This window comes from Falco biarmicus, chromosome Z (assembly GCF_023638135.1).
Source record: "Falco biarmicus isolate bFalBia1 chromosome Z, bFalBia1.pri, whole genome shotgun sequence".
NCBI classification, from domain to species: Eukaryota; Metazoa; Chordata; class Aves; order Falconiformes; family Falconidae; genus Falco; species Falco biarmicus.
Genome location: NC_079311.1, coordinates 62,774,416 through 62,800,958, shown reverse-complemented (window position 1 = coordinate 62,800,958; position 26,543 = coordinate 62,774,416). Strand labels below are relative to the sequence as shown.

The following is a 26,543-nucleotide window of genomic DNA, read 5'->3' as shown; positions in this document are numbered from 1 at the left end:
ACTGACAGGCGAAGACCCTAGAAAACAGTAATCTCACGTCTTAAACTGAAATGTAAAGTATTTGTGTTAACATTAAAGTGACAACCATATGAGTGTGATAAAAATACACAAACACACAACTGCAGGGGAATTTAAGATGTTTGTATAAGAACTATATTTGAGCTGCACTAGATCAAACTAAAATCTTAGTCAAAAGACCTATATAACTAAGGACCACATCTTCTTTAAATTCATCATATGTTTATCAAAGTTTGGATCACAGCTTTAAATGTTTATGGCCAGCTTGAGACTTGTCATTTTCATAAGTATTCAAGAACGCTTTTCTCAGTTCTTTTACTTGTCATAGGTGGGAAATTATACTTATAATTGGGTAAATGGGATTTATTTCAAATTACCCCCGAAGTTAAACATACCCAAAAGGTTGTTCTTTGTAAGAAAGCAAGTGGTTTTGTAGTTCAGGTTCTTTATCTAGAGGCACAATGTTAGTAACACAAGGCAGTAAGTTGTTTCCACACAGTGATCAAGTTTGATTGGATACATGCATTCATGCGAAAACTAGTGGTTTGTCTTCACAAGGGATTGGTCTTGAATTAAGAATGGAGATTTTTATTAGTAGAAAAAACCTGATGTAATAGGGGGAAAGATGGAGATGAGCCATTATGATTTTTAGTTTTATACTGTACTTTGTTATTCTTTCCAGTTCATTTCCTGTTATGCTGCATGAGGTTCTATAGTAGATTTTATTTCATTTATTCAGAGGCTTAATAATCCCTAAATGTCTGTGTATATAAATTTATCTTTTTTGGTCATTCTAGAAGATGACTTTTTTTCTTTCTTTATCTTGCTGGTACCTGTAATCCTCTGTTCTTCATTTTATCCAGCATGTCTACTGGAAAACAGGAAAAAAACAGCTCTGAATGGTATTGTGTATGTTTGATTGTTTTCCCTGATATTCTTTAAATACATACATGCGACGTATATATTAGAATAAAAAGGATGAGATTTTATTTGTAGAAATGTATAAATAAGTAATTTACATGTAGATATACCATTAAAATTTATTTCCTCTTATTATAAAATGCTGTGTTTATGAACTTTATAGAAAACTTCAGGTGAGAGAGAAGTTTGTTTGGAATCAAAAATTTTCTCTGGGTGGCAGTCAGCAGTTATGTAAAAAAAGCTGATACAGGCTTTGATTTAGATTCACAGTTCATCAGGCTGTATATCCTGAAATTTGATGAAACATTTTCCTTCATAAATTTTTTCTGTTGATCATTTGAAGTGGACATCTGGAGTTCTTCTTCGGTTCCTTATCAGGAATAACAATCCTGTAAATACGTGTACATAAATTTCAAATATACTAAATCAAAGTGTGAAATGTCGTAATGCTATTCAAGAGAAAGAAAATATGAAAGGATGGTGTTGATAATTTTTGAATTGCATTTTCGTCATGTTAAATTATTAATTTGTTATGGCAAGAGTAGCTGTTGACTAGTCCAGATATTACTTGGTTATTAAGGAGGCTTTTTCCTGATTGACAAAATGATCTCTAAAGTAAAAATGTTATGGGTTTTTTCCATATTGCAAGGTTAAGCATTTGGTTTGTGGCTACTTCAGCCTACAAAACAGGAAAACTGTGAATGTGTCTATAGGCAATATTTGTCTATATTTTTCTACTCTGTAACAAATAGTCATAGAATATTAATACACATAACAGTTTGGCTGTTCCAAGAAAGAGTTTCAGGAATTAAGGTAAACTTGTTAAAGGAATTTCAGCAGTTTTCATTTCTCATCTTAACATCAGGGGTTTTATTTCTGTTACCCTGCTTTCCCTGGCTCCATAGCAAAATAAAATTGAAACAAGAATTTCTGGACTCATTGTCTGCCCAGTACAGTGTTGTGTTTTTCACTTCAGCAGGTAGCTAATCATTCTACTTGCTGAGAAAGCAATACAACTGAAACATTTTATGGAAGTGTTTTGCTTGGTTTTTCAGAAGTCAGAAACAATCTCCAAAATGGTACTAAATCATAAAACTAGATTTAATTTGTTTAACCAAATATGTTTCCTTACTCAGAGGAGGAACCTGCTCCAAACAGCGTTGTTGAAGAATACCTTCAGGAGAAGAGAAAATACGAAGACAAGAGGAAGCAGCAGCCAAAGAAAGGAGTTTCTCGTGAAGATCAGGTAATAGTTTGACAATCTGGCGAAAAAAATCCAGAAAAAGTTCTGAAAATATTTCTTTCTTCATTTGTTTAAAAATAAAAGTTTTAAAATACAGTAAGTTTTATTTTTCATTAAAAAAATAGTCTTATTTGTAAAAATAATTGTGTACCATCTAGTTGGCAATTTTGATTACCAAAGTAGACAGGTAAGTGAAGTTTCAATGTGTATTCGAAAGTGCTGTCGGTTTAGTCACTAAAATCTTCCAAAAGGAAAATGCTGCCCACACAGATGTATATTTGATTACATTTACAAGAGTTTGCATTTCTGTACAGTGCTTTCCTTGGCTCTGCAGCTTGCCATAAGGTAACATGGGAGAGAAGTTTGCATACTTGGCATCTCTCCACACTGGGGTTTTTAACATTTTAAGTTATGTTTTAAAGAAATTACATTCATCCATACCTTTTGGTGTTGTGAACAGAAACAGTTTTTAATTGTACTGGGGAAAAAATAGGCTTTTTAAATATAATGAAAATTATTTTTCAGAATGGATGTATGTAGACTTCAGTATGCAAATATGAGCAAAGTTTGACATAAATATTTGTTTTTTCTAAAATAAGAAAGTTTCAAACTGTTAAATACGTGAAACTGCCTGTGAAGTGGAAAATACCGTTAACTGAAAATCTGTTTACATCCAAATGCATTGGTTTATAAGTGCATGTCAGTTCAACTATGAAGATTTTCATATTCAACTGTTGAAGCTAGAAGAGATTGGAAACTTTAGGCTTAGTAGCTTAAGAGCAGTGGCTGGCAAACCTTTATATGTGTGACCAGCTGATACAGCTCTAAACTACTAAGTTTATGGAAACTTGCATTCAAAAGCCCATTAACTTTGAATCAAAGAGTACTAAAGCTCTGTTGGCAATGTGGATCAAGGGACTTAAAACCACATCTAATTAATTTATAACAGTCCTGTCCTGGACATCATAGGAAAACAAGATGAGATGACAGGGATGTGCCTGCTGTTAAACAGTAATTAATCAAGTTCTTTGTAGTCCATTTCACTTGTGGAGAGCCTCTTGTAGCCTTGTATCCCTTCTACCTGGTCCTACAGCACAATACCATTTTCCATGGTAACTCCATGCAAGAATTAAAGAGGGGGGAAAGGTATGTGTCTCCTTACAAACTAGATATTGGAAGTCCTAACCTTGTAATTCCACAAGAATCAGTTTATAAAGTTACTTGATCCACAGTATGGCATTTAATCACTCACTGCAAAAATGCCTACTAAGATACTTAGAAATTATTTCTGTCTCCAGATCTATTCACAGCACCTCTGGCACCAGAGAAAGATAGACAAGACAAAAGGAATGTGTCTTTGGTTGTTCACAATTCAATGTAAAAATTTCATATAAAAAGGGTTTGTTTCTTGCCTTCTGATGGCCTAGGCAGGGATTTTGTGTCTCAGCTGTTCAAAGTACAGGCTTTGTTTGCAACAGTATGGAATGCTATAGAACTTGAATGTTTTGCAGGTCCAAATTATCTTTGAAGTTTTCCTCACTCCAATCTTAAACAGAAAATGAAAAAAATAAATGCAAAAAATGCTCCAAAACCTGCCTTTGGCAGTGCTAAGATAAGTGTTTGAAAGAATCCAAAAGCCAGGAAACTCCTAAAGTTAAGATTGCTCCCAGAAGGAAATTTGATTCCAGTGAACACTTCTGGTATTTCCTATTTCTGTTTTCTATTCTTGTTTAGTTTTTATTCTTTTAAATTTGAAAAACTTGACCAAACAAAACCAAACAGCCATACAGAGGTGTTTTACAACATAGGCTGCCAACCTATCACCTACAGATCAAATGTAGCCTGCCACGTAAATTCAGTCAAGTGCTTATTCCCTGATGCTTTCCTTTCCAAGAATATCTCAAATATCAGCAAGAAGTGGGCTGTGCAGATTATTCATATGATCTGCCCTTTTGCTGAAGAGCCCCCTCTCCTATCACAAGGCTTAGGCATACAATTCTTGCATAATCAAAATATCATCCCAGGTGATCAGAAACAAGATCTGTGGTACCTCAGGTGTCACCTGAGATTTAGTGACTTCATTGTAGCCAAAAGACTGGACAATGTCAGCTGGAGAATAAAACAGCAAATATAAATCAGTATGAGCTTAATGTATGCAGTGCAAGAACCTGTATCTGTATAATTACTTAAGGTGGTTCATTGCATTTGAGTCAAAAGCTTTGAATTTTTTTTAGTGTCAGTACAGAATTTAAAAGATCAGCAATGTAAAGTATATAAATATCAATCCAACTGTGTCTTCAAAGCTTGAATGATCTGTAATTTATACAATGGATTGCTTTACAGTAAAAATTGTCAGTAGTCTTTAAAATCACCTATTTTATTCTGTAAGGAGCCACAAGGTTTTATTCCTTAAATATGCATTTTGATTTCACTAGACAGTCAGACAAGTGTGCTTTCACACCTGCAGGACGCCGTCCCTGCTTTCTCTTGCTGCCTCAGCATTGCCTGCTCGCTCTCACTTGTTCTCTTGACGGGCACTCTCAATGCATTCTCGATTTTCTCAGACACACACACCCCTACTCTAGCTCTCTACAGTGTTTCTTACAAGTTCATATGAAAGATCATTCTTCCATCTCATTGTACTATTTCTCAATAACAGTTCAAAGATGTTGTATATACATATTGTTGTGTGTAAATATGTATAACATCTCTAAACCCATGTATTTAATTTCAGACACTGGCACTGTTGGACCGATTTAAATCAAAATTAACCCAGGCAATTGAAGAAACTCCTGAAGATGAGGTTTCTGAACCTGAAGTAGATAATGATGAAGGATGGTGAGTTTTTTGGATTTGGATTTCTGTGTTTAGAGCTGGCAAGCCTACCACACTGACAGAGTCTCACTGTTAAGTGTAAATTCACCAAATCTGAAGGCAGCTGCTGCAGCAGGAGTCTGCTAAAATGTACTGGTTCAGCACTCCAGAAAAAAAGGCAGAAGTGTATAAGATGTTCTGCATTGTGTCCTACTAAAGTTCTGTGTTGGGGGTGATAGGTATTTTAGAAATTGATGGATGAGGTTAAGATAGACTCATCTGAACTGTAGGGTCACTCCAAGGAAGCAGGGTAGCATTTGAATTGGTAAAGCACTGCAGAAGTTATGACCCCAACAATTCCCAGTCAAGGAAGCAACTTGTACTGTGTTGTCTCATGTTCATCTTCCATCCTAAGAACAAACTGTAGGTAGGGAAGGGGATGAAAATTGGTATGATTTGAAGTGTGATCCTGAAGTCCTAGGCTGCAAGCTGTTAAAGAGTAATAAAAGTATCTGCATAAAATTGCTAGGGAAAAAGCAAAACAACATTGCAAAAATGTTTTGTAAGGATGGGTCATCTTATTTTACAAGGTGAGCAATATAGCTGGTCTAACGAAATAAGTTGTCTGTGCCTACAACTTTTTCCTGAGTTGTGTGCCTAAGCCATCACAAGTACAGCAACACTACCACTAAAATAGAAACTTAACAAAGTTTTTTGTGTTTTAAGACAACGAATATTTCTGTATCCCAGAAAACTTAAAATTATTAAGTGAAGGTATGTCAGATGTATGCTTATGGTCTTCCTAAAGGCTCCTTTCTTGGGAGAGGGAAACCAGTTGGATACCTGCCTGCCCCAAAATCTCCAAACTAGCACCAGAACTAAACCTGAAAAATTTTAATTACAATAAGGAGAAAAACTAAAATATGTAAGCATGTCCAACTGACATCTTTTTAAAATAGAAAATAAATGATGTACCTAAATGTGACTCAAGCATCCTGTATCTGTTTCTACAGGACTTGTACAAAACTGTAAGGTAATCACGTTAATTAAATTGGTTTTCTCACATAAGACAACAGTTGGCACTGGTAGGATATACAGACTGTCTAAATAACTTTGTTATTTTTACTTTCTACAAATGAGAAAGATGTGCATGCTGAAGTAAGAAAAGACACCGTAAAAAAGGCTGTGAGGAAGTTAAGATGTAAAAAACATTTTTCATTCCATATATTAACTCATATATTTTTTCCATATGTTGATAAATGAAATTCTTCAGCTACCTGTAAGTTACACATCAAGTTACGGTAAGCTATATTATAAAAATGTGTGTTTATATATATATAGGATCAGAATATCTTAAGACTATTTGAAGATACATAGCATAAAAATCACAAAAAACATCATAGGTCGTAAAAGGTAAGCTGAATTGCAAATTCTGAGACCAGCTGTGTTGATGAGACTAAAATTTTAGATCACTCTTAAATAACTTCCTTTCCTGCTTGTGTCATATACATAATGAACCATTGCATATGTTTTAATTTAATAAGATAAAACTACACAGAATCTGCAACTTTACGTTCACACCTTCTTGCTTTTCACTGAATTGAGCTGAGACCTGACAAGGGAGATTCTAGGATTTGTAGAAAACTTCAGATACATGTACTAGCAGAAAGAATAACTCCAGTAGTATAGCACTTGTGGAAATCTTACAGTTTATAAAGCAACATTTTTACATAAGTATTGTGTAATGAGTGCATTTGTTTTTTCAGTGTTTCTTTGTGGGCATTAGTGTAGTCTGCTTTCATCTTGACATATCTTGGCATTTCCATCTGGAAATGCACTTAAGTGTTACTAAGTTGGGTATTAAAAATCCTGTGATTCTTTCAAAATGGTAGCAATTCAAACATCTTGCTTTTCATTTTATTGATTAAAGTCTTTATTTAAAATTATTTTGTTGTTTTCAAAGAACTCAGAATTTCTCACAGCTATAATCTAACCAAGCCCTCTATGTCTCTCCTGCCCTCTCCTCTCCTCTACTTTTTTCTTTTCCTTTAATCTCTCTGCTCTGCTCTCTCTCTCTGCTCTCGCCCTCTCCTCTGCTCTCGCCCTCTCCTCTGCTCTCGCCCTCTCCTCTGCTCTCGCCCTCTGCTCTGCTCTCGCCCTCTGCTCTGCTCTCGCCCTCTGCTCTGCTCTCGCCCTCTGCTCTGCTCTCGCCCTCTGCTCTGCTCTCGCCCTCTGCTCTGCTCTCGCCCTCTGCTCTGCTCTCGCCCTCTGCTCTGCTCTCGCCCTCTGCTCTGCTCTCGCCCTCTGCTCTGCTCTCGCCCTCTGCTCTGCTCTCGCCCTCTGCTCTGCTCTCGCCCTCTGCTCTGCTCTCGCCCTCTGCTCTGCTCTCGCCCTCTGCTCTGCTCTCGCCCTCTGCTCTGCTCTCGCCCTCTGCTCTGCTCTCGCCCTCTGCTCTGCTCTCGCCCTCTGCTCTGCTCTCGCCCTCTGCTCTGCTCTCGCCCTCTGCTCTGCTCTCGCCCTCTGCTCTGCTCTCGCCCTCTGCTCTGCTCTCGCCCTCTGCTCTGCTCTCGCCCTCTGCTCTGCTCTCGCCCTCTGCTCTGCTCTCGCCCTCTGCTCTGCTCTCGCCCTCTGCTCTGCTCTCGCCCTCTGCTCTGCTCTCGCCCTCTGCTCTGCTCTCGCCCTCTGCTCTGCTCTCTCTCTCTGCTCTGCTCTCTCTCTCTGCTCTGCTCTCGCCCTCTGCTCTGCTCTCGCCCTCTGCTCTGCTCTCGCCCTCTGCTCTGCTCTCGCCCTCTGCTCTGCTCTCGCCCTCTGCTCTGCTCTCGCCCTCTGCTCTGCTCTCGCCCTCTGCTCTGCTCTCGCCCTCTGCTCTGCTCTCGCCCTCTGCTCTGCTCTCGCCCTCTGCTCTGCTCTCTCTCTCTGCTCTGCTCTCTCTCTCTGCTCTGCTCTCTCTCTCTGCTCTGCTCTCTCTCTCTGCTCTGCTCTCTCTCTCTGCTCTGCTCTCGCCCTCTGCTCTGCTCTCGCCCTCTGCTCTGCTCTCGCCCTCTGCTCTGCTCTCGCCCTCTGCTCTGCTCTCGCCCTCTGCTCTGCTCTCGCCCTCTGCTCTGCTCTCGCCCTCTGCTCTGCTCTCGCCCTCTGCTCTGCTCTCGCCCTCTGCTCTGCTCTCGCCCTCTGCTCTGCTCTCGCCCTCTGCTCTGCTCTCGCCCTCTGCTCTGCTCTCGCCCTCTGCTCTGCTCTCGCCCTCTGCTCTGCTCTCGCCCTCTGCTCTGCTCTCGCCCTCTGCTCTGCTCTCGCCCTCTGCTCTGCTCTCGCCCTCTGCTCTGCTCTCGCCCTCTGCTCTGCTCTCGCCCTCTGCTCTGCTCTCGCCCTCTGCTCTGCTCTCGCCCTCTGCTCTGCTCTCGCCCTCTGCTCTGCTCTCGCCCTCTGCTCTGCTCTCGCCCTCTGCTCTGCTCTCGCCCTCTGCTCTGCTCTCGCCCTCTGCTCTGCTCTCGCCCTCTGCTCTGCTCTCGCCCTCTGCTCTGCTCTCGCCCTCTGCTCTGCTCTCGCCCTCTGCTCTGCTCTCGCCCTCTGCTCTGCTCTCGCCCTCTGCTCTGCTCTCGCCCTCTGCTCTGCTCTCGCCCTCTGCTCTGCTCTCGCCCTCTGCTCTGCTCTCGCCCTCTGCTCTGCTCTCGCCCTCTGCTCTGCTCTCGCCCTCTGCTCTGCTCTCGCCCTCTGCTCTGCTCTCGCCCTCTGCTCTGCCCTCGCCTTCTGCTCTGCCCTCGCCCTCTGCTCTGCCCTCGCCCTCTGCTCTGCCCTCGCCCTCTGCTCTTCGCCCTCGCCCTCTGCTCTTCGCCCTCGCCCTCTGCTCTTCGCCCTCGCCCTCTGCTCTTCGCCCTCGCCCTCTGCTCTTCGCCCTCGCCCTCTGCTCTTCGCCCTCGCCCTCTGCTCTTCGCCCTCGCCCTCTGCTCTTCGCCCTCGCCCTCTGCTCTTCGCCCTCGCCCTCTGCTCTTTATTTGTTTGTTTATCATACCTCAGAAGAACAGATTATGAAATTTTAAAATAGAAATTCATGTTATTTTTCTGACATGTAAGTTTTCTTTCTACATTTAATGTTACTTCAATTATCTGGAAATATTGCCTTGCTTTCTTTGCTTATATTCTTTGGCTATTCTAACAGGTAGATCAGAACACAAGCGTCTTGGCTGTGAATTAGTGGTTTTGAAACAACAGAGAAAATAATTTCCTAAATCACTCCCCTTTCACAGTAACTGTTGTTACTAACTTGCTATTTCTTTAAGTTTTCTCTTGTCACCATCTTATGGGCTGCTTCTTCAGACCGTATAGCCTTGTTTTATTATGTCCTTTCCTATCTCAGTCTCTGTAATGATGATAACATACAGCATAATTTTTGAGGTCCCTTGATTTCACTCTGCTTTGAGATTCTTCTGAGCTACCATTGTGCTTCTAAGTTCTCCAAGAATTACAGAATAGACTATTTCAAGTGGAAGGGACTGCAACAATCATCTGGCCCAACTGCCTGGCCACTTCAGGGCTGACTAAGTCAATGCATGTTAATAGCGGCATTGTCCAAATGCCTCTTAAACACTGACAGGCTTGAGGCATCAATCACCTCTCTAGGAAGCCTGTTCCAGGGTTTGACCACCCTCTTGGTAAAGAAATGCTTCCCAATGACCAGCCTAAACCTCCCATGTCCAGCCTGAACCTCCCTTATGCAGCCTTTCCATGAACCTGAAAGACTGTTCTTCATATCTGATATTTTTCTTGTCACAGTAATATAACCAGTCTTTTAAAGACTGTATTACACAGTCCGATCAGTGTTCCCTTTCTGAGTAACTACTGACACATAGTTGGCAATAATCTGTAAGTAATACTGAATGAAGAAGGGTGCTGTAATTTCAGACTATGAAGTTGTATTTTTCTTCAGAAAATAATATTGCATTCAGAATTACACTAAAACAAAGACTTAGAATAATATGAAACTACGTAATAGACCAATAATTAACTTATTATTAATTTTGTAGTGCAGTTAATGACACGTTAACTTTACAAACAGATGAGACATCTCTTCAAAGAATTTTCTTCGAAGCTAAGTAAATTGTAGAATGAACATGTTGCATAAATTTGCTATGAACACATGAAGCATCAACAAAGGAATTAAGTCTTCTAAAAACTATTAATGATTGTTAGAATTGCTTGGAGTGGTAAATATATTTTGGGCTAAGTGTTTACATTTTCAGTGTCCTTGCTGTGTTGGAATATTTGGGATAATTATAGTGACTTTACAGTTTAATATTCTTTCTTAATTCTAAACTACTCCTCAAAAGACAATACTTCTACTTTATTTGACTTCTATTAAATATAATTAGCATGTGACATATGCATATATGATATGCACAAATTCTGTGATTTTTTGTAGGTTATGGTTGCTGTTTTTATGGGAAGTGAAAGCCTGCCAGTATGCTTTGCTCTACTGTCAGGTTGTGTTATCTGAGGTGAAATGATTGCCTCTAAGACATTTTTATGTGTCTGCATGAGTGGCCACACATTGAGGTATAATTTTCATTTTCTGTCAAGATAAAAACCATTACCAATTTGTTATGTTTTCTTTTATTTGGCAAACTTCTCTGCATATTTGGCTGAGCTGCTGTGTTGGCATGCTGCATAGCAGACATTTGGGCATTTTTCAGCAGCATTCTACTTTTTATGCAAGAAAAAAAGAAGAAATATGACTCTATTGTAAACACTGTATATGGTGTTTGATAATTATTACCAGATTTTACTGTCTAAAAAAGCATCTGAGGAAGTGTTGTGAAGAGAACTGAAGAGAAATGCATAATACAAAGGTTTAACATGAAATACAGAATCTTTGCTGAGACATTTCTATTGCGAACAGTACTGCTATGTAAGAACAATTACATACATCTGTCTGCAGCAATCAAAATCCAATTTCCCCTACAGAATTCAAAAGTATCAAAATAAATATGGTTGATACTGGCAGAAAGGGTATTCATAGCAATAAAAATGTCTGCAAACAAGTAGAAACACACATTTTTACAGCATCTCAGTACCTCAGGAAGGACATGCCTGATGCTAGTTCTTCTAGGCACAACCATTATTGTCCCTGTGGTTCCATGTTGAAAACTATTGCTTATACTTTTAATGATTTGTGAGATATCTTCAGTACTATTGGATCATGAGTTTTTCTTTATTAACTTACAGTCCAAATGAGTCAGGTGCATGGCTTCATTCTTCTCTTTCACAAAGGCTGTACAGCATGCAGCAGAGGTAGGTAGAGATGATCTGGAAGAACTGGACTTAAAGTCTTACCCAGGAAGACACGGTGGCAGTAAGGTGTCATCTGCTTAGAGACTAATAGTATGAAAACCAAATATGTCACAGCAGAAGACCCAGCTGGAATAATTTATCTACTTGGTACTCACCATCTGGTTTAGCGGATAAGCCTGAATTTGAAAGTGAAAACACTGCACAAGGCTACATTTTATACAGAACACTGCAGCCTCCTCATCTTCTTCAGCACTTGGACTGCTGTACACATATAGTTGCATGCCTGTGACATGTAGTCAGGTTGTCGTTCCGCTTCAAGGCTCTGATTATAGTATCAAATAGTTACAGCTATAGTAAACCCCAGATTTCAGACCAGAAAGTGTTACGGCATTTGCAGATGATAAAACTGGTGATGCAGATCCCATGAATACGACAAAAAATGTTTTGCTTAAAGATAATCCATCTGTGGGAGAAAAAAATCTGATGCAATCAAACGTGTTCAAAGTTTGATTGCTTTAGTTAATCTATGCAATATATTCCTCTTCAAATAGGATAGGAGTGATACTTAGTACTCTGAAACACCCTCCCATCAAGTAATTCTGGGAGTTCTGAGTGGTTCATCTCTTCCAAAGCATGAAATCGGAGACTAGATACAACACTCGGCTAAGTCTTTGGCAGTGTTGAGTGCAAGGATTACTTTATTTGTCATTGTTTCTTTCATGCCTGGTTTCCAATCCCTTCCAAGCTACATATCTTGTCCTACTGAATGGTTGCCTAACCTATTTGTGTCTGTACACATGCTGTTGATGGCTCTTACTGAAATTCAGCCATTGCACTTTCTGAATTTTATCCTGTTTTTATATACAACTCCCGTTTACCAAAGTCACGTAAATTCTAAATTTTCCAATAAACTTTCAAAACAGTTCTTCACAAAACTTCATATTATATATACTGTCTGTAATTATATTCTTCCCCAGTAAAGTTGTAAGTGGAAGTGAACTAACCAACCCTACCACATGAATCTTTTTACTATGGCTATCTAGTCCTAAAAATAGGGCTTTCCAGCTGAATTTTTACTAGCCTTACCTACTTAAGAAATGTAAGAAATACATATCTATGCTTTTCCAGATGGAATACTGGTCTTTGTGGAAGGAACGGATTCTTTGCCATAAAAATTCACCTGTCATATCCTTAACCAAAATTCTGGACTGTCTTCTGCTCCTCTCTGATCTTTGAAAACAGGCAGAGGCTTCCCTGAAATTGCTAGATTTATTGATATACTGAAGTATTGCTAGTCCTATGAGAAATTTTACAATCCTAACAATTTTTTGAAGTGATGGAATTTTCTGCAGAAAAGAGCCCACCATTTTCGTTCTTTAAAGCTCACCTGGTTGCCAAGTCAACTTACGGTATTTCTGTGAAGGGTCGCCATTGTTTGTGCATTCTCACAGATAAAATGCGCCGGAAGGTTTACAAACCAGCTCCAGTACCACTCCTGGATTTAAAGCTTGTCATGATCGAGTAACCCAAATCTCGAAAGGAGCAGCCCTCCATACATCTAAGAAAACAAATACAATGCACACTAAACCAGTTGAGTTTACAGTACCGAACAAAACCTGGAAGACACGTAGGCTAGCAAATAATGGTGATTCTTTTTTTTCATAGATTGATTGAAAAGATACTCCCATCCATTCACTTCTAAACAAACTAAGTCCTTAGTTGAAGTACATAATATCTAATAGGCAGCAAATAATAGAAGAGCACCAGAAGGTATTGGTATATGAACATTGTATTGAGGCAGTATTCTCTTCTTACTTGAAAACTGTTTCTATGGTGGTAATCTAAGTCCTGATAAGTATGGTTTTACATTATTGTACTTCTTCAGTTTGGATTTTATGGAGATGCCCCATTCATCCTGCAGGACCTTCAATTAGAAACTGGAATATTAACATGTGAAAGCCATTCCTTACCTATTGTTGCCACTAGGGAAGCAGCCAAAGTTTGTATCCTCATCAGTAGAGGGGTTTGGTCTATTATTAATCCCATCAATTCACAAGTCAAGGCTGCAAGTAGATCTCCAGTTGATTTTAGGGTTTGTGTTACAGTAGAGCCCAGTAATATTTTCTTCATTCTGCACCTGGCTAGAAGTTTAGGATTTCTTCTTCTGGATTCAGATCTCATTACTGGCCTCTATCTGCTCTACAGCTATTTAGAACTTGACTGTGACTGCCAGCATGCTTCATTTAATTAATAGCATGTGATGCCAGTGCTTCAGATCTGAACCAGTGCCACGCTTCATGGGTGAAATGTGAGGTGTTGGATGTGAACAACAAAGCTTCTTAATCTTTAAAAGAGATGGACTTTTTCCTTCCCCATGAATGCTGTCGTAGCTGTAACTAAATGACAGTGTAAATGAGACAGTCACTTTATTTTTGGGAGGATGTCTAGTCTTTGGAACTTACTCTTTCTTTTTATATGAAATAACATAAATCCATTCAGCTTTGAGACAGACTGTGGGACAAGAAAGAATGAGTAAAATGGGAGTTTGGAATGAAGTGGTGGTTTTTCACATAGGTTTTCAGTTTAAAATTCTTATGGTTAGTTACCTTTGTTGAGACTGAGCTATTCTAAATGTTGGTTAATTTAAGGGATAGGAAAAATAGGCATTTTTTACAATCAAAGTAAGTTATAAATCAATGCCTGAAAATACTTTTCAACTTCCAGTCAAAAGGTTGTTGTGAAAATTATGTGAAATTCTTCCATCTTAAACAAAAAGGCTTTTCAGATCTTGCTTAATAGATTGTTTCATGTGCATGTTGTGTAATTACATGTTGGCATGACTATTGTCACCTTAGTTATTTATGACAAACCTCATTTAAGATAGGGAAGATTAAAAAGAAATCAAGTGGAAATTTAATGGCACTGTTCACTTAATTAGACTGTTTAAAATCTTGTGGCTCTCAGAAGGCTTTTAAAGATACCTTCTTTCTGGTCACAAAATACTGTTTTGATTTGTGCAGTGCAAATGTTTGCATGGATCCGATCACCTGATTATAGCAAAAAATAAAGAGAATGGGTGTGCTTTTATTAATTTATTGCTTCAGTGGTCAAAAACCACTGAAATTCAGTACTAACCATTTAAAGTGCAACCTGGTTTGTATATGTCAAATTCTGTAATCTGTTCCCAGTTCTGAATTTTGCAAAACTGCCACTGAGGCCACTTAAACATGACAACATCGGGTGCTAATGCTAAGCCCTTGCTGTCATGACATTAATTGCAATTAAACTGTATAACTTTTTACACACTTTGTAGAGACAGTTATATTTTACTCCAGAAGAAACAAAAAATAAAACTGTAAAATATTCAGTTAAGTTACTCTCTATCCAGCATCAATAGTTATGTCCTTTATCTTCTTTAAAAGTGCAAGGAAAACTTCTCTCAGAATATTTAGCATTGGTTTTAGTGAGAAATCTGGTGCAGTTAGAAGTGGCAACACACACTATTTATTTTTTTTTTATATTTTCCCAGCAAAAGACTTTGTGGCTGAGAGATACTTGGGTTTAGAACAAGGTATCAAGGCACCACCTTTCCAGTGTGTGTTGTAGAGAGTAGGTTAAAGTTGGTTTGGGTTTGTTTTGTTATTTTTTTTTTTAATTGAAATAGCAGTTTCTGGATCAGGTAAATGTTGACGTTAGCCAGACTTGTTATATTGCAAGATTTCATTTATAGTAAGAACTAAATCATGGTACACACTTAGTATCTACTCCATGTAAATTTGATAATGTCTTCCACATTTTATTTCCAGGATTTCCTATTTGATACAGTATCTACTATTAAACTTTGCATAGTGAAATTCTTCTGGACAAACGCCTAAAAATATTCGTTATATTTCTTTCATAATCCTACCTTTATAAATGTTTCCTAAAATACAGTCTCTTTCATTCCTATAATACCTCAGTCTGAGGACTGTGAAATATGGCTTCCTCAAGATTAGCACTGGTCTCTGCAGATTCAGTACAGAAGCTTAACTGTGACACTCAGAAGCACACTGAGCTCCTGAAAACTAAGCAGCAGTCTTTTTCACATGCTTATGCTAGCTTGGGGAATGAAAGAAAAAGTGCTGCTGTAATTTATGCCAGTGAGACACAAAGAAAGATTAAAGCCACTTTTGCTCCCCTCCTCCCATTCAGACTTGAGCCAATCTTGCTCCACTAGTCTGGAAAAACTGGCTTTATATTAGGTCTCTCCTGCTAAGGCCATTGATTTACTCAACTACGTTTTTAAAAAAGTTGACAAAATACTTACTTGATTGTTACAAAGGATAAATGAATGCCAGAGTTCTATATTAGAAACACATTGGAAAGAGAGGTTTCTTTTCTCTTTGGCAAAAATTAAGTGTTTGTTTGGGTTTTAATATTGCCACTAACATTTAACAGAAGAAAGAAAAAACCCCAAACTCCTGCTGTAATTTTTTTTTTCTCCAATTGTATCTCCACCTTCACTTGTCTACTGCTAGAATGTGGTCAGACCTTGATATGTAAATGCTAGCACTGATTCAATCAGTAATTTTGTATTAAGGAATTGTTCTTCTGCTGAAATTGTATATTATTGTTGTATATATTTATTGCTTCTAGCTGTTTAGCATGCCTGAGAAACTCGGGATTTGGGGTGGGGTTTTTTGTTTGTTTAGTTTTTGTCAGTTCTTCCATGTCTTGAGTTTATTTGGACTGGGCATCTGGACCTGGAATCAACTACTGTTTGACTTAAATTCAGAGATAATCCATGCTTTGCTCAAGGGATATCTAGTGTTACATTTACTGTCTGGAAATCTTAAATTTTATTTATTGCCAGAAAATATAGTGAAGAATGAAGAAATAATTTTCTAAATCTTTAATAGCCTAGCTTAAGCTTTCTGCATATTTACACACCTTTTCAAGCACCCCAACTTCATCTCATTCAGTAACATGTTTAAACAGTAAGGATTTGGACATAATATGGGGAGAGGGAGGGACAAAAGAGAAAGGAGGATATCCAGAGAATGTTGAATGTTATGAACATCTGGGTATTTTTGTGCTAGAAATGCTCTCCTCTCTTTCCCCTCACTCCAACTTTGTGCTCTGGTGATACAGTACTGCCTGACTTTGTGTTAATTTGGGGAGGCAGTTTGCTGACTTTTAGAGTATCAGGTATTGTACAAGCTGTTGCCAGAGACAGGATGCTAGACTGGATGGATCATTGGTCTATTCCGGTATGGCGATTCCCTTGTCCTTATAGTAAATGCTGTGTAAAATTTTTCTACGTTGGTACACTGTCTGGAACAACATCTGGAATTTGCGTTACAGTCTTCCACACCAATCTACTCTACCAGGAGCAGTTGCCTATTTAAAGCGTGCAGTTTCTTTCATCAAACTACTTAACATTTTTGTGAAGGGGACAAGGATATAGTGTGACTAAACTATATTTGAACTGGTACTGAACACATGTGATATAAAAATAGGATAACTGAACTTTTAATAGAAATACATTTATTACTTAGAATTGTAAGTCATCATGGTTTTACATATTTTTAATTCTGATCCTATGAGAGCTAATCACATTTTCCCCTAGTGCTTTGATTATTTTTTGAATTCTGTGAACTTTTCTGTAGTTGATTTTCCCTTTCTCTTAGAAAGTTACTTGCAACTAAATCTTCTTTCAAGAGAAAAAAATGCTCAGTACTATCTTGAACAATGGAAGAATATGCTGTTACATTAGTTGTCACCACGAATAGTTTACTTTGTTGTTAGCTTTGCAAAAACTGAAGTATCTTTTGGCTTTTTTTAACCTGCATATCCCATACTTAGTGAGACTATGAGTTCCTTATTATTTTTCCAGTGAATATTTTGTGTGTAGTGTGGGGTAAAACTGAGCGTGTAGCATTCAAATAGAGTATCTAAATATTATTATGTTAGATATATCTGGAAGAGTTCCATTCTGATCATTTTATGCTGAGGCTTTCACAAAGAGAAGATACCAACAATTCAGTCCTGGCCCTGTGGAGGACCCACAATTTTCTGGTTATTCTGAAGAGGTTAAACCAATTTCTTCATCCTCCACTACTTGTAATACAATTTCAAAGAGCTAGTAAAAATTAACAGAAGTGTACAGTCTGACTTTGTATAATATCTGTATCGGGTTTGCTTGCTTGGAATTGGGAAGATACTTGCTCTGTGTAAGAGCAGCAATAATACATTACCTTCATTGTTAACATCCAAATGCTGAAATACTGTAGGCTAATAGTACTCCATTCATCCAAAGCTAGAAAATACCACTTTTAGGTCTTGCAGAAACAAAATTAACCTCAGGAGAGTACTTGGGTGTTGGGGTATTTATAGCAATAGTGAAATCTTAAATTTCAGTTTAACATCTATGTTCTGTACCATATTCAATAATATAGATTGAAGCAGTGTTGTTTTGATGTAGAATTAAATAGTTAACCTGTTAAACTGACTATGATATGGCAAATATCTGTATTTATAACCATTTTCTTGATACTCTTCTAAGCATTTTTTTTGTAATAGAAACTTCTGTGGAATAACTAAATCATTTGAATTTGGCTAGACCTGCATAGCAAATCTTATCTCTCTTTTTAAATAGCGAGTCAAGTTTGAAAAATACAGGGTTTTATGAAAGTACAAAATATGGAGGGACAATTGGTCTGATCATTAGGAAAGGAGATGGGGAAGGAAAAGCAAAGAAATATGGAATGGTGGAAACAAGCAGTGAAACAAGGAAGAGTGAAATCTCTTAGCGGTAACAATTACAGTAGAAACCTATGACCACAGGTTATTACTAGGAGGCAGTGGGTGGCAGTCTCTTCTCCCAAGAAACAAGTGATAGGACAAGAGGAAATGACCTCAAGTTGTGCCAGGGAGGTTTAGACTGGATATTAGGAAAAAATCCTTTTCTGGGAGTGTCATCAAGCACTGGAACAGGCTGCGCAGGGAAGTGGCTGAGGCACTATCCCTGGAGGTGTTTAAAAGATGTGTAGCTGTGGCGCTTAGGAATATGGTTTAGTGGTGGACTTGGCAGTGTTAGGTTTACAGCTGGACTTGATCTTAAAGGTCCTTTCCAACCTAAACGATTTTGTGATTCCATGATTATAAGCTTGTTTAAAGTGAAATCAAACCCAGTTTGGCAAACTAGGCTCAAACAGGAACAGTGTGTGACACAGTGGAAGGCTTAAATACCAAATGCTACAGAAGGGTATGGGCTTTCATGAGTAGTTTAGCACAGCTCCAGTACTAGGAGGTAATGAGACAAAACATACTCAAGGAGGCATGTTATCTGCACACATCTTTTATTGTGGTAGCAGTGGCTGTGTGAAATAGTGAGAATTGAAGAGATGAATCCAGGGTGAGACTGTCTATAGCAGTTACTTACGCTATCAACTCTCATTGCTGCAAGAATCGGAACGTACTTAAGTACTTGCGGAAAAAGTTATGTTCCTTTTCATGATCTGTAGTAGAGGAAAAACTTGGATTACAGGACTCCTTTGCGGGAAAGGAGGGATGATGGGTTATCTCTTAGATGAAAGCAAAAACAAAGCTGGATATTGAGATGGGGCAGATAGAAACCAGGGGACGTGCCCGCAAGAGTCATGTTACCCAGAGCACTGAGTGATGGTTGCAGATTTCATTAGAGACATAAACATATTTCCTCTCTCCTGCTGCACTGTGTTTACAAAACTATTTGTAAAGCACTTGGACACTTGTGCAAGGAATGGTGACAGGAACCTGAGCCAAGAAGCTTGTTTTGGTTGTAGCATCTCAAGTCTGAAAAAAGGTGAAAACAAGATTGGATGTTATTAATGTATTTCATCCTTCAAGATTGCCATTCTTTTATGGTTTTTACATTCTTTTTGTCTTGTTCATGCTCTTGTTCTCTTGATACAAAATGTTCTATTCTCAGTTGTCATTTGACATTTGTCCTCAATTCATTTACATTTTGGTCAGTCTCTTTTTCTCATTCTTGTCTTTTTTTTTTTCCAGTTTTTACCTTCCTCATTTTATCTTTCTTTCTGATCTGTTTACTATCTCTCAGTGTTTCTCAACTGTCTCTCCTCTTCCAATGCCACCCGCTAATCTGCTGGAAGTGAAAAGAGTGCCAGAGAGTTCATTCTTCCAGAACAGCCAAATTTTTTTTTCCTTGGAACAGAGATCTCATTTGCTTTGTTCTGTGGATTCACTCATCTGTAATTTCATCTGTTCACATGAGCTACATTTCTATCCACTGCCTACATATCATGAGGGTGGTGGGAGGACAGTGGTGTAATGTTTCCTACATTAATGCTTATGTAGTTTAACATACACATTTACAGTATTTGGAGGAAAATTTTGGTGGCAAATAGAATGTAATCTAAGGAAAGCACTAGTGCTCCACTACCTCTTACTATTGTTCTTTTAAGTATATGGTGCCTTGGTGATAATTGAGAAAAATAGGTGGCATCGTACTTGCAAGCAATGTTGAGGTCAGAAACAAATGGTAATACTAGCAGTTACAGTCCATACTGGTGTCTCTTTTCTAGACAGGCTGTACAATGCAAGAAGCAGCACTGAATTTCCTACACAGGCACTCCTGCTTTGTTCATTTTAAGCATCCTGATGGAGAGAACCAGTAACTTCCATAAAACTTAGCAACAATTTGCAAAATTATGTTATTATAAATTTTATAGCAATGTGATTAGTTGCTTACTTAATTTAATCTGCATTTAGAAACAGCATGTAATTTTTACCTATGTTCTGAGTACCAGTTTAGCTACGCTGTAACTAGTGCATTTTTAGTAACATACAGTTCTGCATCTAAAAAGTGAAAAGCTGTTTATTACTTGTTCTTGATGCCTGCTGATTGCAGAAGCAAAGGGTATATGACCAGCTGCCATGTTTTATACAGGCACCTCCAAATGAATCATGGCTAAAACTGCTTAAGAAGTTACTGCCTCTTAACCAAAAGCTACTACCCCCACAACAGACTTGACAGAACATAACTTTTGTCCACACCTGACAATGATTTACTGCAAAGCTCAGCTGTTTAAAATGCTGACATAGGTGAGTGTGAGGTAATGTCCCAGGCTCTCTGCTGAAGTGGTGGAGACACCAGAGGGCATGGTGTGTAGAGTCACTTGTGCAAGGTTAAATGGACAGCAAGTGAGCAGGTAGCAAGCAAACAGCTGTGTCAGTTTGGTAAGCCAGTGTGGAATTAAGCAATGCAGCTTTGTACTTTCATTTGGTTAGTATAAAAATCACTGACCTGGAAACCTGAGCTTCATCAGTAGTGCAAAAGCATAGCGCTTCCTTGCTGTTGCTGAGATTCAAAATTATTCAGTTACTGACTGCCAATTCAGTTTCTCCTGAAGGGCGGCTCTGGAAAGGCCAGAGCTGTTGTGATACCAGACTTGTGTTTATGCTGCATTTAACGTGACTGACACCTAACAGCCAGCAGCTGGTGTATGGTTCAGATCCACTGCATGGCTCATGCATCTCAAAATCAGAGGGATTACTCTATGTTGTGTCTTTGCTTACAAGTATCATCTCACTAGAGCAGTTCAAAAGAACATGACCAGTCTCCTTAATAAACTGCTTGAGTCTACCTGGAGAGCAATGTGTAGGTGGGTTCATTCTGTGATGCACAGCTGGCAAATGCGGTGTTGCCTGTACTAGACTATTGAACACGCAGCTTAATTGTGTTGTAATACTTGAATGCTTTCTGGTGTGCTGAAGTTTCTCTTTCAGCTTCAGTTGCATTGTCTCACTTGTTACCTCCTAGAAAGTAATCAAACTGATCGCCATGGTAATGTATGAGTCACCATAGCCTATGGACATATAGGAGCTATTCTGCTGGTAACTGTGAAGGAACAGTCTCATTTACTGACTTGAAAAAAATCATTATCTGAGAATATCACTAGGCCAGGGGAGTATCCATGTACCTTTGAAATCTGTGCTGTCTCTGAAAACAGTCTTAAATGGATTCAGATATTTCAGTCTTAATGTTTGAAGACATTTCATTTGCAGAATACAGAAGAGAGCCAAGTAAGGAATGTCCTTTAATAGCACTGAAGGAAAGAAGTGCAGTACAGCAGAACTGCTGCTCCCCCAGTCCATGGAATAGGACAACAGTTGAAGTGTAGGATGCTCTCATCTGGCTGGGGTGCAAATCAACCCTCTCCAGAAGTAAACCCATGCTTATTTTGGTTTGCAGCAGTATCTTGAGAAAAGAGGTTAAGAAACTAATTTTGTGGTTACTTCTAGAGAAAGTCAACAATTTGCACACGTAGATATTTTAAACACAGAATCATCAGTTTTGGCAAGCTATTTTATTACAACTGGTTTTGAGCAAAAACAACCCTAAGGCGCAAAACTTCTTTTTTTCTTCCGAGTTTTGCATAGGAGAACTGACAACCTTTCATACTTCAATTTTTGAAGAAAAAATGTGTTTTAAAGTTATATGTCTCACTCATTTAAAATTAACTGTCAACAAGCAGTGATAAGCACAGGTTGGTAGGTTCCTGCAAACCAGAGATCACTTTTGCACAGTGATGCAGAAGCATGACTGGGCAGCCAGCTCCCCAGTGAACCCAGGAGCATGCAGAAAGGAAGAGAGCTATAAAGCAAACAAGGAAAAGTCTCATGCAACCTGTATTTGTGGACTTGCAGCCCTAGCTCCACGCTTGGAAAATTAAGGAAGTCAAACTGTTGTTGGAGGACCCTGAGTAAGATAATTGTAAATTCCAATAATTTATATAGAAATAATTATTAAATACTTCCTCTGCTCCTTAAAAAAGGGAACAGTTTGAATTGGTTTCGGAAAATACTATTAAGTATGATTTACCATTTAAATACATGCAAAGCAGGTCTACCTGTGAAGATGTTTGACTTGTGAAAAATAAGCTTAAGTTCACATCAGGAAAATATTTTTTAAAGCCTCCACCAGTCTGTGTTTATTTTGCTTTATCTGTGAGATGCTGCATCTGAAATTGATTCTGGGAATATCAAAAAGTTTCTTAATATTGTTTATTTTTAATCACAGCTGGGAACACCTCATTGGAAAGTTATGAGTAGGAGTCAGAGACTACGACTTCTTTCAGCTTCTGGGGAGAAGTAAACATTGCTTAGTCTGAATCTACTGCATCTAATTTGCAAACTACCTGTGATGTGCAGTGTGACCTGACCCAAGAATTAGAGATGTATTTATTTTTAATTCCTGTTATTTGTATCCTGCAAGTGTGCTGTGGCACACTTTGAAAACCTGAGTTGATGAAATGGCTAAGTGCGACTACACTTCTATGTACATTCATATAACACAGTCTAAAACCACTCACCATCTCTTTAGGACTGTATTTTAGTTCATATTAGGATAATGTGATTTGGTATGTGTTCTTAAAAAAAAAATATTTAAATGCTCATCTTCAATAAATCGAGAAGAATATGACAAATGCAGAAAGCACGTTAACTAAAATAAATTACTTCAGTCCCTCCACTGTGAGACAATGTTTTTCTAATTAAACTACAAATATGCAATCATGAGTCACTCTGATGGTACATTATGTTATTCTGAATTGTAGATATGACTAGAAAAATAAGTTTTGGTGTTTGTAGTACATATAGGGTTATAAACTACTGAAGGTTTTACACACTAGAAACAACTGAAGTATTTCCATAGGACCGGGTAATATGCAGGCATGCTGACAATGCTTTACAATAAGAGATCTATGAAACCCACACGTCAAGAATCAATTGCTATGAAAAGTCTCAAATTTTGGTTTTAGGATTTTTCTAAAGCATTCAAACGGATCCCATACAATCTATAGCTTTGAGTTTTGTCAGGTAATAGTACTATGTTGTAATCTACAGTAACTGACCTGGTTCTCCCTCCCTCCCTTTCTTTACGTATGAAGATTTGCACTAGGGCTCATTGAAAAACCTAATATGGGATCTCTTACATGTTGCAAGGGACTGATAAGGCAGATATTCACTGGCCACAAAACTTTAGTTCTGAATATCATAATTACAGATCATAACTTTCTGTTCTTTCACTGAGTTTGAGCTATGTTTTATTTTGCAGGATGTCACATGTACTTCAGTTTGAAGATAGAAGCAGAAAGGTTAAAGATGCAAGCATGCAGGATGAAGACACTTTTGAGATCTACGATCCACGGAATCCTGTAACTAAGAGGAGAAGAGAAGAAAGCAAGAAGATAATGAGAGAAAAAAAGGAAAGGAGATAAAAAGAGTGTAAAGCCAGCCAGAGCTGCCTTGAAAAGTGACTGCAATAAAGTACTGGCTCTTTTGCAAGCTGTAGTTTCTAAAAATATCACTGGACAAGTGTGAAAAGGAATCTCTCTCAAGAACCTGTTGTGCAGTTTTGAAGCAGAGCTATCATTTGTTTCTTAAGTTGTGCAGTCAAGTGCTTGCAGTGCATTTATTATCCAACCTCTCTAAAGGTTTTTAGAATTGTGTATTTTAATAAAACAGCTGGCTTGATTTTTTTCTGTGTTTTAATTACAGTAGTTACTGTTTATTCAACATGTGCTAATCAAAAAGTTTTCAAATTAATGAATGAGAATTTGTCTAAGTAGGAGTGAAATTAGGAGGCAGAAAACCCATCTGCAGGCTTTTAAGATCTTCTGAAAGTATTATTTTAATTATCTGTATTAAAGGCACATGAATGTTACAGTGGTAAATGCTACCTGCCTGAAGCACTCTGTCACAGAATTAAGATGGTGCACTTGCAGAATTCTGTAAATGGTCCCGGCTTTCTTGAAACTAACAAAATTTAATTTGAGAATTTGGTTATTTTCTCCTTCTTTTGAAATATGTATTCCAATACAAATCCCTGCTTGGGAAGCTGGGATAACACGCAATCTGAGGAGTGTTATTGCAGTATTTGGACCACATGAACAAAAAGAGAATCTGAACATACTGTAGTGGTTGCTTAAACTGTTGCAATACCAGAAACATCCCTCTGGTAGAATTATCACTGCAAAGTAGCTGGTAATGAAGATTGGTTTGTTAATTAGTCCAATACAGAAGTGAAAAAAAGTGATCAGCTCATAAAAAACATAACCCTTTTTTTTAACAGTGATTTTACTGTTTTTTGTCTGATCTTACTGATTTTATCTGAAAATGTACAGCTCAAGTTTCCAGTTTAAAGACTTTCCACAGATTTTTCATCCCCGGATGCTAATATTTTTACAGAAAAAAATGGGAATTCTCAGTGCTCCTTACAGCATTTCTGATGCCACAGAAGCTTGAATTACCCATATGGGCAATAGCTGAAGAAGAGTGAGTGCAAGTGAGCAAGGTCATTAAAAGGTACAACCCGAGGAGTGTTTGGCTGATGTTGTTTTTAGAACAAGTTCAGTAAGGTATGGTGTCCTTATCAAGCTGCCACTGCCAAACTTCTTGATAGGGTCTGAGGTGTGAGATACATAAACCTGCATCGGTGGGTTAATATGGCCCAAATGTCAGAGGTTAGATTAATACAGACTATTGCTTTAATGCATGGTGCAACCTTTGAGATAAGAAGAAAACTTGGATGTGTGATGTGAAATCCTGTATAAAGCTGTCATTATCCTCCTCTTAGGCTGAGTGAATTATACTGTTCCATGGTGTAAAGAAGTTAAGAGGGGTTACATTCTTAAACACAGCCGTTCAGAAACTAAGTTTTTTAATCATTAAGTCATTTGCCATCAGGCTGCTATTGGTGAAATCAAGAACATCTCATGTCACGTGCTGTTATCTTTATTCATTGCTTTGTGGAGAAAATTTTAAAACTGTTATTACAGGAAATGAGCGTATCAAAGCCCCATTCTGATGAGGATAGGAGAGAGGAAGAGAGAGTGAGCGTGTGTGTGTGTGTTGGCAGAAGAGGTCAACGTGGGGAAAGCGAGGGCTGGATCTAGAAAGAAACTTGACCATCAATTCCAGGAGACAGCTACTGCCTCTGTAATAGAAAAATGTTCTAATGACATGTTTTTCCTGTAAGCTAAAGGAGGATGCATGACTCAATGAATGGGCAACTTGACTAACACCCCTTTTAGCTGAATCTTTTTGCCAGCTACCTGCAGCAGCTCTGTGTGTGCTGTATTACACAATTCCCATTTCTAAGCACTAGACGAGCACAGGGAGAAAAGCTTAATGCCAGGTTTAGGGCTCTGCCCAGTAGGAAGAGGTCTGAAAGGCTGGACCTTGCATACACAGGACTGATAACGTCACAAGAACAAGAGAGCAACTATCTTGACATTTTCTTGATAAGTGAAGCATGTACTGAAAATCAGTGAACATTTTTACAGAGATAATACTTCTTATGTAATTAATGCTGCAGTTGAAACCAAATGTGTTGCCTGTTTAAGCTCATTCTAAACACTACACTGTTACACTTTCTGCTAGGAGAGCACAAGGGCTGGACCTGGTGGAAGGATGTTTACCCCAAGCAGCTGTCTTTTCTGTGTCTTATCACTCTAAGCGTTAATGGACATTTACTGCATTAAGCCAGTGTTCCCAGTAGTAAAGCCGGTATGTGCTTTGCACTAAGGCTGGCTATCCGGGTACAAAAGAGGAAAGTTTCTGGAAAGGAAGCGGGGTTTGATGTCACCTTTTTTTTAAAATGAGAGTTGGGACCAACATTCCTGGCAGTTTGCATTTTGCTCTGTACCAAACCCATATGTAAGGCTAAGGATATTTGGATTAAAATCTTTCAATTTCATTTTGATTGTGAATGGAAAATCCACTTTACCTTGATGGGGACAGCTGGAAGTGCCTAGCCCTGGATGTTTGCAAAGGTTTTTGGACTACTTGAGTCTAAAATCAGTCCTGTGCCACAGGGGCTTGGCACAGAGCCTTGTGCAGGCAGAACTCACCATGAGGGAGCATCAATGAGAAATGCTACAAACAGACAGATTCAAGCATTTTTTGGTTATCAAATCTAGGTGCTAAAAATACTTCATAATACTTCCCAGGAATATAGAGCCTCTAAACATTTTTTAATAACTACAAGTAATTGTTAGAAGTGATACTAGTCTTCAGGGCCAGTCAACCCTGCATAGTATTTCACAAGGTGTTCATTAAATAAACTTCTCTCAGAGTTCTCAGTTCAGCTGTTTTAATGTCATTCAATACTTCTTCAAGAAAAGAAAAGGATCTGCCTTTATTCCTTCCGTAGGGAAAGAACAAAACTATGCTTGTAGTAAAGAAACCACACCTATGCAGTAAAGTTACCTTCCATTTT

The 26,543-nt window shown here is 38.5% G+C and overlaps 1 protein-coding gene across 1 annotated transcript in view; it reads left to right on the top strand.

Moving 5' to 3' along the window:
- Positions 1-24,639, top strand: part of CWC27 (CWC27 spliceosome associated cyclophilin) — a 123,220-nt gene extending 98,581 nt beyond the window's left edge. Inside the window, exons 12-14 of the mRNA XM_056323957.1 lie at positions 2,076-2,185; positions 4,917-5,020; positions 23,379-24,639. Of these exons, the coding sequence (XP_056179932.1) occupies positions 2,076-2,185; positions 4,917-5,020; positions 23,379-23,541 (377 nt within the window). The 3' untranslated portion in view covers positions 23,542-24,639. The remainder of the gene's footprint in view (positions 1-2,075; positions 2,186-4,916; positions 5,021-23,378) is intronic.
- Positions 24,640-26,543: the final 1,904 nt, after the last annotated feature.